The sequence below is a fragment of the Zootoca vivipara genome, chromosome 8 (genome assembly GCF_963506605.1).
Source record: "Zootoca vivipara chromosome 8, rZooViv1.1, whole genome shotgun sequence".
NCBI lineage: Eukaryota > Metazoa > Chordata > Lepidosauria > Squamata > Lacertidae > Zootoca > Zootoca vivipara.
Window position 1 is genome coordinate 48,390,832 of NC_083283.1, and position 13,489 is coordinate 48,404,320.

General features: G+C 40.9%; 1 protein-coding gene across 1 annotated transcript in view; it reads left to right on the forward strand.

The window, feature by feature from the left end:
- Nucleotides 1–579: 579 nt before the first annotated feature.
- The window catches only part of RALBP1 (ralA binding protein 1), a 29,416-nt gene continuing 16,506 nt past the window's right edge, over nt 580–13,489 (forward strand). Inside the window, 3 exon segments of the mRNA XM_035124899.2 lie at nt 580–913; nt 6,322–6,618; nt 12,130–12,588. Of these exon segments, the coding sequence (XP_034980790.2) occupies nt 6,375–6,618; nt 12,130–12,588 (703 nt within the window). The 5' untranslated portion in view covers nt 580–913; nt 6,322–6,374.

Sequence of the window (13,489 nt, forward strand, 5' to 3'; positions counted from 1 at the left end):
TGTTTGTCCTTGGTCTTTTGTTTAAGGTGAATTCTGGAATGCTTCACATTTGGAATCTCTAGTTACTGGTGCCCATTGAAATTTGAAGGGTGGGAGGAAGACCAACAATAGGTAGAGCCAAAGCCAGTGAGGGGCAGAGCAAATTCTAATTTTGTCCCCATTCTCTTCCCGAGATCCTTGGCTCTACCTATTGTAGGTCTCCCTTCCTTCCTTCCTGCTGCCTGGACCTTGTGAGGTTTGTGTATTTACCTTTACCTTTTATTTCAAGCTCCAGCATTATGCATGTTTACTTGGGAGTACCGGTAGTTCCCAACGAGCCCAATCTGTGTGTGGCCTTTTCTGGATCTGCACTCTTACCACTCATACAAGTTCTCAAAGGGCTGCACACACCGCTTGGGCGTAAATTTAACGTTAATTCGGACGCCTATGCAATGCGCATGCGTGCTCCTGGCTCAAACCATCCCTTCGCTTCAAACCCCCCCCATAAGACTACATCTCCCAAAATGCACCAAACCGAAAAAGGCAGGCGGGACTTTCTACCCGTTATATAAAAATAGGAAGAACAAGTGCGCAGGCGCAGACTCCCTTCTCCGCTCCTCTTGGGAAGCTCGCTCCCTCAGCTACTACGACGGCCCCTCCCTGTGCGTCATGCGCGTGCGCTACCTAATTCCGGCCTCTGCCCTCGGTAGCCAAAGGGCTGCAAGAAACAGGCCGGAGAAGCGGGGGGAGGAGAAGAGAAGAGAAGGGCGTTCGCGCATGCGCCTCAAAACTGCCTCCTTCTGTTCGCTATACCCGACCTTGTAAGCGGGCGGCGACGGGATGGGGCGCGGAGCGGGGCCCGGATGAGGCCGGAGAGGAGCCAAGCTCAGCACAGCCGTCCTGCCAGCGACGGGCTCCCCACCCACCCGCTCAGGTCAGTGCTGGGGCCATGCTCATGCGCGTGAAGACTCCCCACCCGACCCGGGTTCTCCCTCACATCAGCTCCGTTGCCTCCGAGAAGGGGGCGAGGGAGGGAAATGCGGCCGAGGCTGTGGGAGAAGGGCATTGACTGAAGCGCTCTCTGCGTCGCGCATGCGCTAGTATGCCTGTGCAGCGCCCCCTAGCGCCTTGGGGCGCATTGTGACTGAGGCCCGGTTGGGTCTTAGGCTGCCACTCCCTTTTTCTCCTCCTCAGGATTACTGAATGGGGTGTTGGCATATTGGCACACCCTGCGGGTGAGGTGAAAACGATGCAAGCCACGTCGACATTATCAACCGCTTTGAGGGTTTTTTTTTTGAGGGGGGGAGTTGCAATCAAGCGGTGTATAAATTTTATGAAATAAATACTCTGCAATAGGTGGTTCAGGTTGCAATCCTATGCACGCTTAACATGTTTAAAAGGCCGTTTGCTTGTAGTGGGGTTAACCTCTGAGTAAACGTGCGTTGTCTGAGTATCTTCCACTCACCATCATTCCCCCACCCACTTTTGCCCACCTAATGCTCACAGTGACTGTCCTGCCACTGTGGACTTTCTTAATGCATAAACATGCCCCTTTGAGACTATGGCAGGATGGTTAAAAGATAACTAATTAATTATGTTAAACTGCAGCCAGCCAGCCCCCATTCGCAAGCATCCTGGTTGTAGGGTCAAATAAACTTGTGAAATGGGAACACAGTGGCAACAATTGTGATTCAGGATACATTTATGTAAAGTAATGGTTTTTCTTTTGAGGGGAGTAACTGTAGCAGTCTTCCATGTACCCTGACTTCAGATAGTTACAGTACTTAGATGTGCAAAAATAAATGGGGATTTTTAAAAAAAATTACAGAAGCTCATTTATGTGTCAGCAGCCAAACAGAATTGGGGATAAAAAGCACCCCGTGGCACTCCATGGTACAGCTGCCAAAGGGGAAAAACCTAATCCCCTAATGCTATTTACCAAATCCAGCCCCTTAGGTATGTGCGGAATCGCTTCAACACAGTGCCACCAACTCACAACACAGAAATGGCCATAGTCAAAGGTATCAAAAGCTGCTGAGGGACCAAGCAAGAGCAAACAAGGTCTGGTCCTGCTTCTGAAAGACATCATCTATCAGGACACCCAGGGATGATTTTGTCCCCAAACAAGGCTCAAACCCAGACTGAAATGGGTCAGTATCATCAGCTTTCTCTAAGAGTGTCTGCCAGCCCCCTCTCAAGCACCTTACCCCCAAAGGGGATATTTGTGATAGGGTGGTACAGTAGTTGTCAAACACCTCGAGATCCAAGGAGGGCTTCTTTAGGAGCACTACTGCCTCCTTTGTGTATGTTTATAACATACTTTCCTTTCTGTATTTAATGAAAACCATAACATACCTGGATTAGTTGAAGAAAGAAATACTATGATATATTTTAAAAGATTTCTATATTTGTGTCTATGCTCGTAATTGTATTGGTCACACAGAATGCTTGTTATTAGCAACAGAGCAAATGCTAAAGATACCAGTGCACCTTGTAAAAGAGAAAGGGTTTAAAAAATACCTCTCTCTGAAATCCTGGAGAGCCACTGTCAGACAGGACTGTCCTCGTTCAGGCACAATTGGTCTGGCTTGGGAAAAGGCAGTTGCTTACCGGTATATCCTTCAGGAGCATGAAGAAATGAAGAACTCTAAGAATAGTTTCTTTTGGTATGTGTCCTGTTGGGTGTATTTATTAACACAAGGAATTATTTTAGCCACACAGAATGATCTCTGTATAGGTGGCTACAGTTTCCCTAAAGGTTTTGGAAGTGCTTCAAACTGTAGGCTGGTTATATATTTACCCGAGCTCCATGGTTGCAGCTGCTCCATGGCTGGATCTTCTGCAACTCTGGTAATATTTGAGTAACAGAGGAAGATCAGTGCTGCAGACGGAGTGTTTAAATCAAGCTGTGTATATGTAAATACAGCTTGCATAATGCAAGCAACCCCATCCTGAAGATTGTTAAAGCACGCTAAAGCATTTTCAAACTTGCCTTCCTGGTTCACAGTGAAAGCTTTTCTTCCTCCAATCGGTGACTGATTTGGAAGTCCCATGTTCTGTGTTGTATCTCATATCTACATTGCTTGCTCTGTGCTAGTATACCGACCACTGCGATCAAAACAGATTTCATGTCCTGACTTTCAAGGAAGAGAAGGGGAAATATCATTTTTAAACTTCTCTTGTGATCAGAGAACCTTTGCTAAGCATCAGGCAAAAACTACCATTCTCCCCACTTCTCTTTCCTTTAGGAAAGGTTGGCAGGGAGCTTATTTGATTGCTTCTCCATAACAGTACTCCTTTGATGAGCTTTGGAGAAGATGACAGGGAAGGGGCAGGAACCTCATGACCATAATTTTTGGCTTTGCTGCCAAGGTCAGCCAAAAAATATGGACCTCTGCACAGGTGTCACAAAGTCAAATGCCTCCTCAAAGCTGTGGAAAGCAGTGATTTCCCCATTCATAGTTTTTTGTTACAGGTAGTTTATATTTTTACCAAAATATAAACTTAGTTGGTCTTTAAGGTGCTACTGAAGGAATTTTTTTTATTATAGTTTTTTGTGTAATCCACCCTGTTGTAGCCACAATTCAGTTTTAGATCCCACTGTCTTCAGTGGGAGATACATATGTGCTTAGTTCTCTCTCTGAATTTAATTTAATTGTTCATCCAGATAAGCTTTTTTCCCTTTTTTATTGAGGCAAACATGCTGCCAGATTTGAGCATGTGTGGAGACATGATATTAGCTGTGGCTCAGCAACTGAGGAATCTGTAATAAGAGTTTCCCAGAACATTTCAATACCAGAGAGAGCAGAACTGTTCAGTGTTTGTTATTTGACTTTGAAATAAACTTATGATAAAGGTTATACTGTGTCTGAATGTTTGCTAATAAACTGCATAAAAAGCAAATTGTGTATGGACTTGGAAGAGTTGCAGCTGTGCTGTTAACAAAATTGGAACATGACATGGGTCAAATCAGGTTTGTTTATGATACATAGATTCTTTGTATTCCTTCCCTTTGACCAACTTACAGTTAAAGGCACCTTATGGACACTTTTCTAGTTTTTAGTCATCCAAGGTCAGTGGGACTGCTCAGGGCAAAGTGATTTAAGTTTTGACTCATGAAGCTCAATTCGGTGCATATTTACTAAGTCTAATTCTGTTCAGTTATGTCTAGGATTGCAGCCTTAGCTGAGAAAACTTCAATTCTGAAATGCAAGGCTATGTTTTCAGAATGAGACATCTTCTGATTAGGTAGAAGTAGCTGTTTGATTCAGGGCCAAAACTGCATGAGAGACATGGCATCTATGATGGGATCTCCCATTTTTAATTTTTATTTTGAAGTAATTTTAAGGGGATTCAATTTTGGTTGGAACAGTGATGTGGAAGGAGAGAGAGATAAACTCCATGGCTTCATACTCCTTCCTTATCTAAATCTCCAAGGTGTTGCATCACTGGTGGTTTGGCACTTGCTTTTGGCTGTGCAACTTAATTGGAGGACCTTCGTAAGACTTTCATTAGCAATAGTAGGCAACAGAATGATTCACATGGGAGTTACGAGTTGTCCTGATAATTTGTATGCTATGATTCTGGTTTAGAAATAATAACATGTTCTACCAGTGTATAGTCTACACATGATAAAAACTTTAGCTCTGAGAGAGAACAGAGTGTTCTTTACATAACTGCAAGTCAGTCTGACGGCAAGGATAGCTAAGGCAAGAGATTCAAACAAGGCTTATAGTTTTGCCCTAAGACAATCCCCAGGCTCTGTGAGGGAAATAAACAATGTGCATGCAGGAAATTGGCACAGACATACTTTAAACTAGTGTACTGTTATAATGCTTGTTTTAGGCTCACCTCCTGTTCCAAGATAAAGAATTTTGCTCTCAGAATTGACATAAAAGGGGAGAGATGATGAGCTAATAGGAGTATAGGGCAAGAACTAGTGTCCAGGGAGAAAAGAAAGTATGAAGAGTAGTTAGGGTGGGGGGTCTTGAAATTGCTAAGATTTATTGAGATTAGCAGACCTCTTTGAAAGGGTTCCCTCTTCTGCATTGAATTTTGAACTTCAGGTCCCTTTGTTTAAAGTCCTGACTTTAGAAATCATTAGATAATACTTCATCTCTTGCAAAAAAGTGCACTTGTGAGGCTGAGGATGACTGGTGAATTTTCCATCTGATGTACGTCATACCAACATCACATTAACCATGCTGTCCTGTGATAACATTGTATTGCATTGTGTGTATTGCTTTCTTTAAAGTACTTGTACTCTGCTTTTCCAGGCTTGTGGAAGGCAGCACACAATTAAAAAAATTAAATACATAACAGGGCTAACAGGATAGAGTAGTCAAACTTAAAAATAGCACAGTTTGCTTCAGGTCGAAAGTGGATGTCAGATTTCTCCATCTGATCCTTAATCCTTTTGCTGTACTGTAATAGACCTCTACAGGAAAGTCCATTACTGATTAAAGTTTCTACTTCGATGACATAGATTAGAAGATATAATTTGGAATGAAAAAACCCTAGGTTGCAGAAGTCGTTTTCCAAAATAGCCATTGTCATTCACCTCCTGTCTCATGAATCATGGCATCTGCATCCATAAAATTATGCCAAACTGTAAGCTTTAAAATGTTTCCACGGTAGCCTCTGCTCTGTTATTTGACATATACAATGCCACTAAAAACCAAAATATGTAGAAGAGAATCAGAAACTTGGGGGTGTACACTCCAAAATAAGCTTTGGGCCACTAGTAGAAAGTTCCCAGTGAGGTAGCATTGAATTGCATCTCTCTCTGTATCTGTTTGGGTACATACCAATCATAGCCAAAATAAACAAAATACTGGACTGAACTTGACTTAACAAATTATGAAAATTGAAATTGTACTTCATGATTGCAGTTGAATTTCATATTTCTAAACTTGAACCTGAATGTATGTAGTTACAGGTAGGTAGCCGTGTTGGTCTGCCATAGTCGAAACAAAATAAAAAAATTCCTTCCAGTAGCACCTTAGAGACCAACAAAGTTTGTCATTGGTATGAGCTTTCGTGTGCATGCACACTTCTTCAGATATACTGAAACAGAAGTCACCAGACCCTTATATATACCGTAGTGAGAGGGTGGGGAGGGGTATTACTCAGAAGGGTGGTAGGAATGGGTGATTGGCTGATAGGTGTGGTAAACCTATGAATGGTGAATGTATGTGATATCATGAGTAGTCCTGTTTATATCATATGATGAATTCTTTTTGAAATTGAGTGTAATACATATAGAGCTGTATTGAAAGCAGTTTCTTTCACTATAATAGTATTTTGCAGTGACAAAAATACTATGTGTTCTTTTTATTGCAGGCATAATGGATAGGTAACAGGATATTGTTCTGCTGTGGTGCCAGAGAGTAAGAATGACGGAGTGCTTCCTGCCTCCCACCAGCAGCCCCAGTGAACACCGCAGAGTAGAACATGGCGGGAGTCTTGCTCGGACCCCAAGCTCTGAAGAAATCAGCCCAACAAAATTCCCTGGCCTGTATCGAACTGGCGAGCCATCACCACCTCACGACAGCCTGCATGAGCCTCCAGATATTGTGTCTGATGATGAGAAAGAACATGGGAAGAAGAAGGGAAAATTTAAAAAGAAGGAGAAAAGAAGTAGGTAGTCCTTCTCTTCCAATCTGTGTGCTACTAGTGTGCTTTTTAGTATTTACGGTTTATTTTTCATGACTCAATACTTGTGTGCATGTGTTTTAATGTACAGCACGATCACATCTTATGCACAGTTAACAAGTGTGATTTCAGCCTTGCGCAGTTGAAAGCAAGCCAGTTGAAATTGCGCAAATAAATTGCACACGTAAAAGCTCCTTTTGCGCTGGGTTTTCCCAGTGCGGAAAGAGCTTTTAAGCTCTCCATCTCGCTTACCAGGCACGTCCTGCTCAGTGCGCAAGCTCTGGGGTGCTCTTGCAAGATCTTGTGGGAATGTGGATGCCCCCACCAAATCTCATGAGAGCATCCCAGAGACCACAAGCTGAGCATGTGTTGCCTGCTAAGCAAGCCAAAGAGCTCAAAAGGTCACTGCCTTCCTTGGTATAAGGTCCACTTGGCACATTGGCTCGAGAAGGTAGGTATGGTCACACAGTGACAGTTTCGAGGGGGTGATCTGAGTATATGCGCCATCCCCAGAGTGTAACCCCTGTGCAAGATGTGATTATACTGCAGTCCTTTATATAATTTATTCATTTAGTTATCAATGTGTGGCACCACAAGTGTAAATGTATTTCATAAGTGTTATAGTTTTGTTTTTGTTTTTTAGTATGTAAATGTTTTCTAAGGCATAAGGTGCTATAAAATCTGTGCTAATTCTAACCAAATGTTTTGGTATGTGATGCCTTCCTATCCATCAGAGTCTTAAGATTATTTATAAATCTGCTAGGGCTTTCATGACATCTAAATGAGGACTATAAAAGTATTTCCAAATTGCAGCAGTGACATCATGGCTGTGTATCGACTATCATATCTCATAATTAACTGAGGTATTAACAAGCCTCATGGAGCCACCTCAGTCCTTCCCTATGATCCAGGAAATAAGCCTGGAATTCTCAGTTAACCTATAGTTTCCTGCTAGGTTTGTACCTGGGAAACTATGGTTAACAAATTCCAAACAAGCCAGGATATTAAGCCAACTTTAAACAGTGCCTTAGTATTCCTTGCTTGTTTGTAAGCGTTAAGTGTAGTTTCCTGGTTTGGAAACAATGGGAAACCCTTGTTAATTGAAACTTGTTGACTTACTTGCCTGCTCATGCAAAGGGAGGAGCGAAACAGCTCTCTGCAAGTGTACGATACTCATTCATATCTTGGCTTCTTAAGCTAAAAAAAATTACAGTCTGAAGCTAATGCCAGCACCTTAAAACAGGTGGGGAACCTTTTTCAGCCCTAGAGCTGGTTCAGAAATTGGGCCACCCCTCCATGGGCCTCTTTTTTAGGTGGTTGGGCCAGATCAGATTATTGGTTCTAAAAGCCCCTTTGAAGTTGTTCATTTGCAGGTGCAGTTTGGTATGAAACCTTGCTTGCAAATGGGCATTTTTCCTTGGCATTTGCATGTGCAAATGATTAAATGATTAAATATTGCAAGGGGGAGATAGCAGCAATGTCTTCTCCCAGCCCTGTGCATACTGTGGCCACTAATGTCATCCAACCTGCCTTCTTTTGTGTTTAATGTGTAGATAACTAAAGACTGATGAATTAGAATAATAGAATCATAGAGTTGGAAGAGACCACAAGGGCCATTCAGTCCAACCCCCTGCCAAGCAGGAAACACCATCAAAGCATTCTTGACATATGCCTGTCAAGCCTCTGCTTAAAGACCTCCAAAGAAGGAGACTCCACCACACTCCTTGGTAGCAAATTCCACTGCCGAACAGCTCTTACTGTCAGGAAGTTCTTCCTAATGTTTAGGTGGAATCTTCTTTCTTGTAGTTTGAATCCATTGCTCCGTGTCTGCTTCTCTGGAGCAGCAGAAAACAATCTTTCTCCCTCCTCTATATTGATCTTCTGTTCATTTAAAATTGTTGACATTAATTTCTCTCTTGCTTGGTTTCTGTTGTGACAGATTCATGTATTGTCTAGCTATCTGAAAATAAATTTATTGCCAAAAAAATGGCAGTAAAATCTCCAAAGACAACTGTTTTCTAAGCCTTGTCCAAAAGTTCTGAAATTGCTTCTCTAATTGTATTGGGACTTATGGCTTTTGGCATTTTTATCCACATCCACTGTTTCAGTGCTAATTCTACTACTATCTGTTCTTCTACAGCACCATAGCTGTCAGAATAGCTGCTTGATAATACATTTTTTAGGGATTGCTAGTCCTCCGTTTTTTGTATTTTGGGGTATCTTTGATTGCAAGACACATTGGTTAATCAAAGTTTGAATTCTTTGAAAAGTTACATTTTATCTTGGTGCCTTGATCCATGGTGAACATTCTGTTCTGTACTGTGATGCTGTTATATTTTTGTGTATACAGAAGTATCAGCAGGCATTCAGAAAAGCTCAAGATGCTTAGCTTCAAATTATGGGTCTAATATTTCAATAGCTGTTTATTTATTAAATATTTTAAACAAATATGAGAGCCCAGAATTTCAGACTTCAAGTGGTTTTTTCCCCTTCTTATTTCCATTCTTATTTGCTTGCTGGTTTTTGAAGTAATGTGAAGAATTAGAGTTTCTTAGAGCAGAAGGCTATGAATGTTTGCTTGGAAATAAATCCCACCATGTTCGGTGGCGCTTACTGCAAAGTAAGTGTGCATCCCTAGGTCATTCTGGATTTTATTTTTAGTGCAGGGCTGCAACTGTTGGGTCAAGGCTTGGTTACTCTCAGTCCTAGGGCTTAGCACAGGGGTCCCCAAACTAACCCGGGGGCCGGATGCGGCCCAATCGCCTTCTAAATCCGGCCCGCAGATGGTCCAGGAATCAGCATGTTTTTACATGAGTAGAATGTGTCCTTTGATTTAAAATGCATCTCTGGGTTATTTGTGGGGCATAGGAATTCGTTCATTTTTATTTCCCCCCCCCCCAAAAAAAATATAGTCCGGCCCCACCAAAAGGTCTGAGGGACAGTGGACCAGTCCCCTGCTGAAAAAGTTTGCTGTCCCCTGTGGCAGAAGGCAAGAGATAAAGAAAACTGATTTGTAGAAAGGATTTGGGACATACAGTTGAGCTAAAGGAAGAGGTTAAATAGAGATGTGATATAGTGGAATACTTGCTGGAAACAAGGGCCATTGGTTCAATCAGGGATCTTTTAATCTGGGGGTGTTGGATCAGGTCTTTACTGTACTGAGGTAGTTCCCAAATTCCATCTTTAGTGAGACAATGGTAGGGTCTTCTCATAACAGAGAAGTTAAAAGTCAGAATTTGGGGTTTAGTAAATCATTTTTTAAAAAATCAAAGGCCGGAAAAACATGATTTTCTTCTTCACTGAACATTTTTTTAAAAGGCTGTACCATGGCAGTCTATTTATGGGACATATATTCTAGTTCCAAGTTGATCCACATCTGTGGATACGGAGCTCTTACCCCCACTTTGGTAGCATGCCATTCATGCTGGAATATCACTTCAGCGCTCTAGCATAGTGGGTCTGCGTAACTCACCCAGGGCACCATTCACATAAAAACTACCATAAATATATCAACATTTTCAATAGTAGGGTGCACGGCTTGGCTTTTGAAAAACAGGGGGTCCACAATACTTAGCTAATTGGGAACCAATGCTCTAGCAGGTTCTCCATCAAATTTAGTTCAGGGTTTTTTTTAGCCCTTTCCTCCTCTGTCTTAGCATATGTGCTGCAATAAGTGATGGGTGTGTTTTAGATATTTATTTCCTTGTTCTTCCCTGCAGGTTAGGCAGGGCTAGTTGCAGAAGAGGTGTGGTTATTGGACTCCTGTGCATTTATTTCAGAGGCAGCAAAGTAAAGCACCTGATAATTTGCAGCAAAAGCTGTTTGTCTTATGGCTGTGGAATTGAACTCTCTTGTGCAGTTTACATAATCCAAATGGGCACTTGTAGTTAGTGATTTGTCAGGATGATTGGAATGACTTTGCAATGGAACTGAAAAGTAAGTTGTTGTTTTTTAGGGGTTGTGCCTACGTACGTTAATTTTTTACATTGTATAATATCTGGTTTGCTTAGAATATCTGGTCTAGCCTTTTTATTTCAAGCAGTTAACTTAGTGATTTTTGCAACGCAATCCACTTCTCATTGAAGTCAGTAGCAAAGCTCTCACTCATTTTAATGCAGCAGGATTGTATTATTTGTATTTTTTGCAGGTTGATTTTCAGGTGTGCTTGCAAAGATGTTGAACTGATGCCATGGCAGTGCGTTATATTCACTGCAAGAATACATATATTTTTGACATTCTAATTTTAATAATAATGATTCTATTAATTAATATTTATCATGAAAATAAAAAGATGCAAATTCAAGAAGTTCTAACTAATTTTCTATACTTTTTGCAAGTATATACAACTGTGTTATGATGCTTTTTAAATAACAAATGAAAGTTCAAAAATTATTTCCATTTATTAAGGAAATAATATCCATGAAAAATGTGTGTTGTTTGGATTTTGTTTCTGCTTGCAGTGGTTATTAAATAATTTTATTAACTTCACTTTCATATAGCTCTTCTTCCAAGGAACCCAGGGCAGGACAGTATACATGCCCCACCTACACACAGACACAAACTAATCCTTATAATAACTTTGTTGAGGTAGGTTAGGCTAAGATATGGTTACCAGCCAAATGGCATCCATTAAATTTCCAAAGCTTAGTATGGATTTGAATCTGAGTCTTCCTGCTCATATTCTGCTTCTTATCTGCTAGACCCTCCTGGTGGTAATAGAGACTAGCAATAGCTCTTCTACTCATCTTGTTTAACAAACTCTTTTGCCAGCATATTGAGCTTTATATATGCACTCATTCATAAATTATCACATATCCCCGTTTGCCTGTTGGCCATCTTAGAAAATGGTAACCAAACTGGAAAATTCATGCAACAGGATGCAAGTGTCTACCCAAGTAAAATCACATAGGCCTGAATCATATACAAACTTCAAGATTCTCTGCACATTCTGCTTTTTTACAACAGTCTACAGCACATCCTGGAATATTGCTAAAGGTTTAGCATAAGCAGATATGTGCTGTTCATATCACTTTACAACATCAGTTCTGTATTGATTTTGATGTTACATTTTACTTTAGGAGGAAACAATGGAAAACATTAAGGTGCCAGTACTAAGTTTACTTTACCAGGGAATAACTCCACTGAACACAATGGGATATTCAAGCCTTGGCTTAGGCTTGCATTGCAAGTTGGAGTTAAACTTCAAACCGGACATTTTTGAATATTATTGTCAGCAGATAATCAAGTGATTCTGCTTGTGTATCCCTCCTGAAAAATGTGCATGGAGCTTTCATACCAGAATAATAATTTTTAAAATTCATATACATTCTTTAGGGGAAGAAAATACATCAGAATTGTCTCCAAGTCCTGCATAATTCTGCAAATATGTGTATGTAGCACATTATTGCTGAGCATTTTTCTGCCTTTTGGCTTTTCTAGGTAGATTATGCATTTGATATTTTCCCTCCTTCATGTCTTCCTTTTTCTCTTTAACAGCGGAAGGCTATGCAGCCTTCCAGGAAGACAGCTCTGGGGATGAAGCTGAAAGCCCCTCCAAGTTAAAGCGCTCCAAAGGGATCCACGTTTTCAAGAAGCCAAGTTTTTCCAAAAAGAAGGAAAAAGATTTTAAGATAAAAGAAAAACCCAAAGATGAAAAACATAAAGAGGACAAGCACAAGGAGGAAAAACATAAAGAGAAAAAATCTAAGGACTTGACAGCAGCGGATGTTGTGAAACAGTGGAAAGAGAAGAAGAAGAAAAAGAAGCCAGCTCAAGAGGCAGAGATACCGCAGGTGGATATTCCCAGGCCTCGCCCTGTGTTTGGTATCCCTTTGGCAGATGCAGCAGAAAGGACCATGTTGTATGATGGCATCCGCCTGCCAGCAGTTTTCCGGGAATGTATAGATTACGTAGAGAAATATGGCATGAAATGCGAAGGCATCTACAGAGTTTCAGGTATAGTGGCCCAACTGAAGGTAGCTTTCTTCTGCTTTGCTTCCTGTCTTTTGACCCAAAGGGCATGATGGGGTTCTCCACCTTCACATTGCCCAAAACTTAATGTGACTTTGTAAATGCCTGCAACTTCCTAAAACCAAATGTGTTTAGCTGCTGTTGAATTTAGGCTAGCTCTAAATTTAAGGCTGGAAGGATTGCTGATAAGCAGGTATAATTGAAAAATGATTTACCCTGCTTATACATATTAAAGTTCAAGAGGTTAAAGACACAATTCTATATATACATCTACCATTTGTGTTCAGTGGTGCTTGCTCCTGGGTAAATGTGCATTTTATTTATCTATTTAGTTCATAAAATTTATAAATTGCTTGGTTGTGGGTTGGTTTTTTTTAAACAAGTTACATATATTGCCACTGCAATTAAGGCTGCAAATTTTATGCCCAGTTTCCTAGAAGTAAGCCCTTTGAATTTGACTGGGTTTCCTTTTCAATGAACACATAAGATTATGCCGTAAGTTAGCAAATCTAGTCTTTTGCATTTGAGGGCACAGTGTCTTATCAGATCCATTTAAGTCATGCTTCCCTAGAGTGGCACTGATTTCCAAGCGGTTTCCTCAGCCATCTGCCACAACCTGCTTGCTGAGTACAGCAGTTGAAAAAAACAACAACATGGTTCAGTCTTTGTGATAGAGAAAATTGGCACATGGCACTTCCCAACTGCATTCCTCACAATGCTTGCTCTGGAGTAGTGACTTCAGTATGTATAATGGTATATAGTGGTGTAAGTAGCTTGAGGACTGTGAGAATATAACCTAATCAGAGATGTTAAGAACCTTGCAGTTGTTTGCTATATATTTTTCATTATGTTGTATAAAAGATTCAGTGCTAGCAAGTAAAATAGT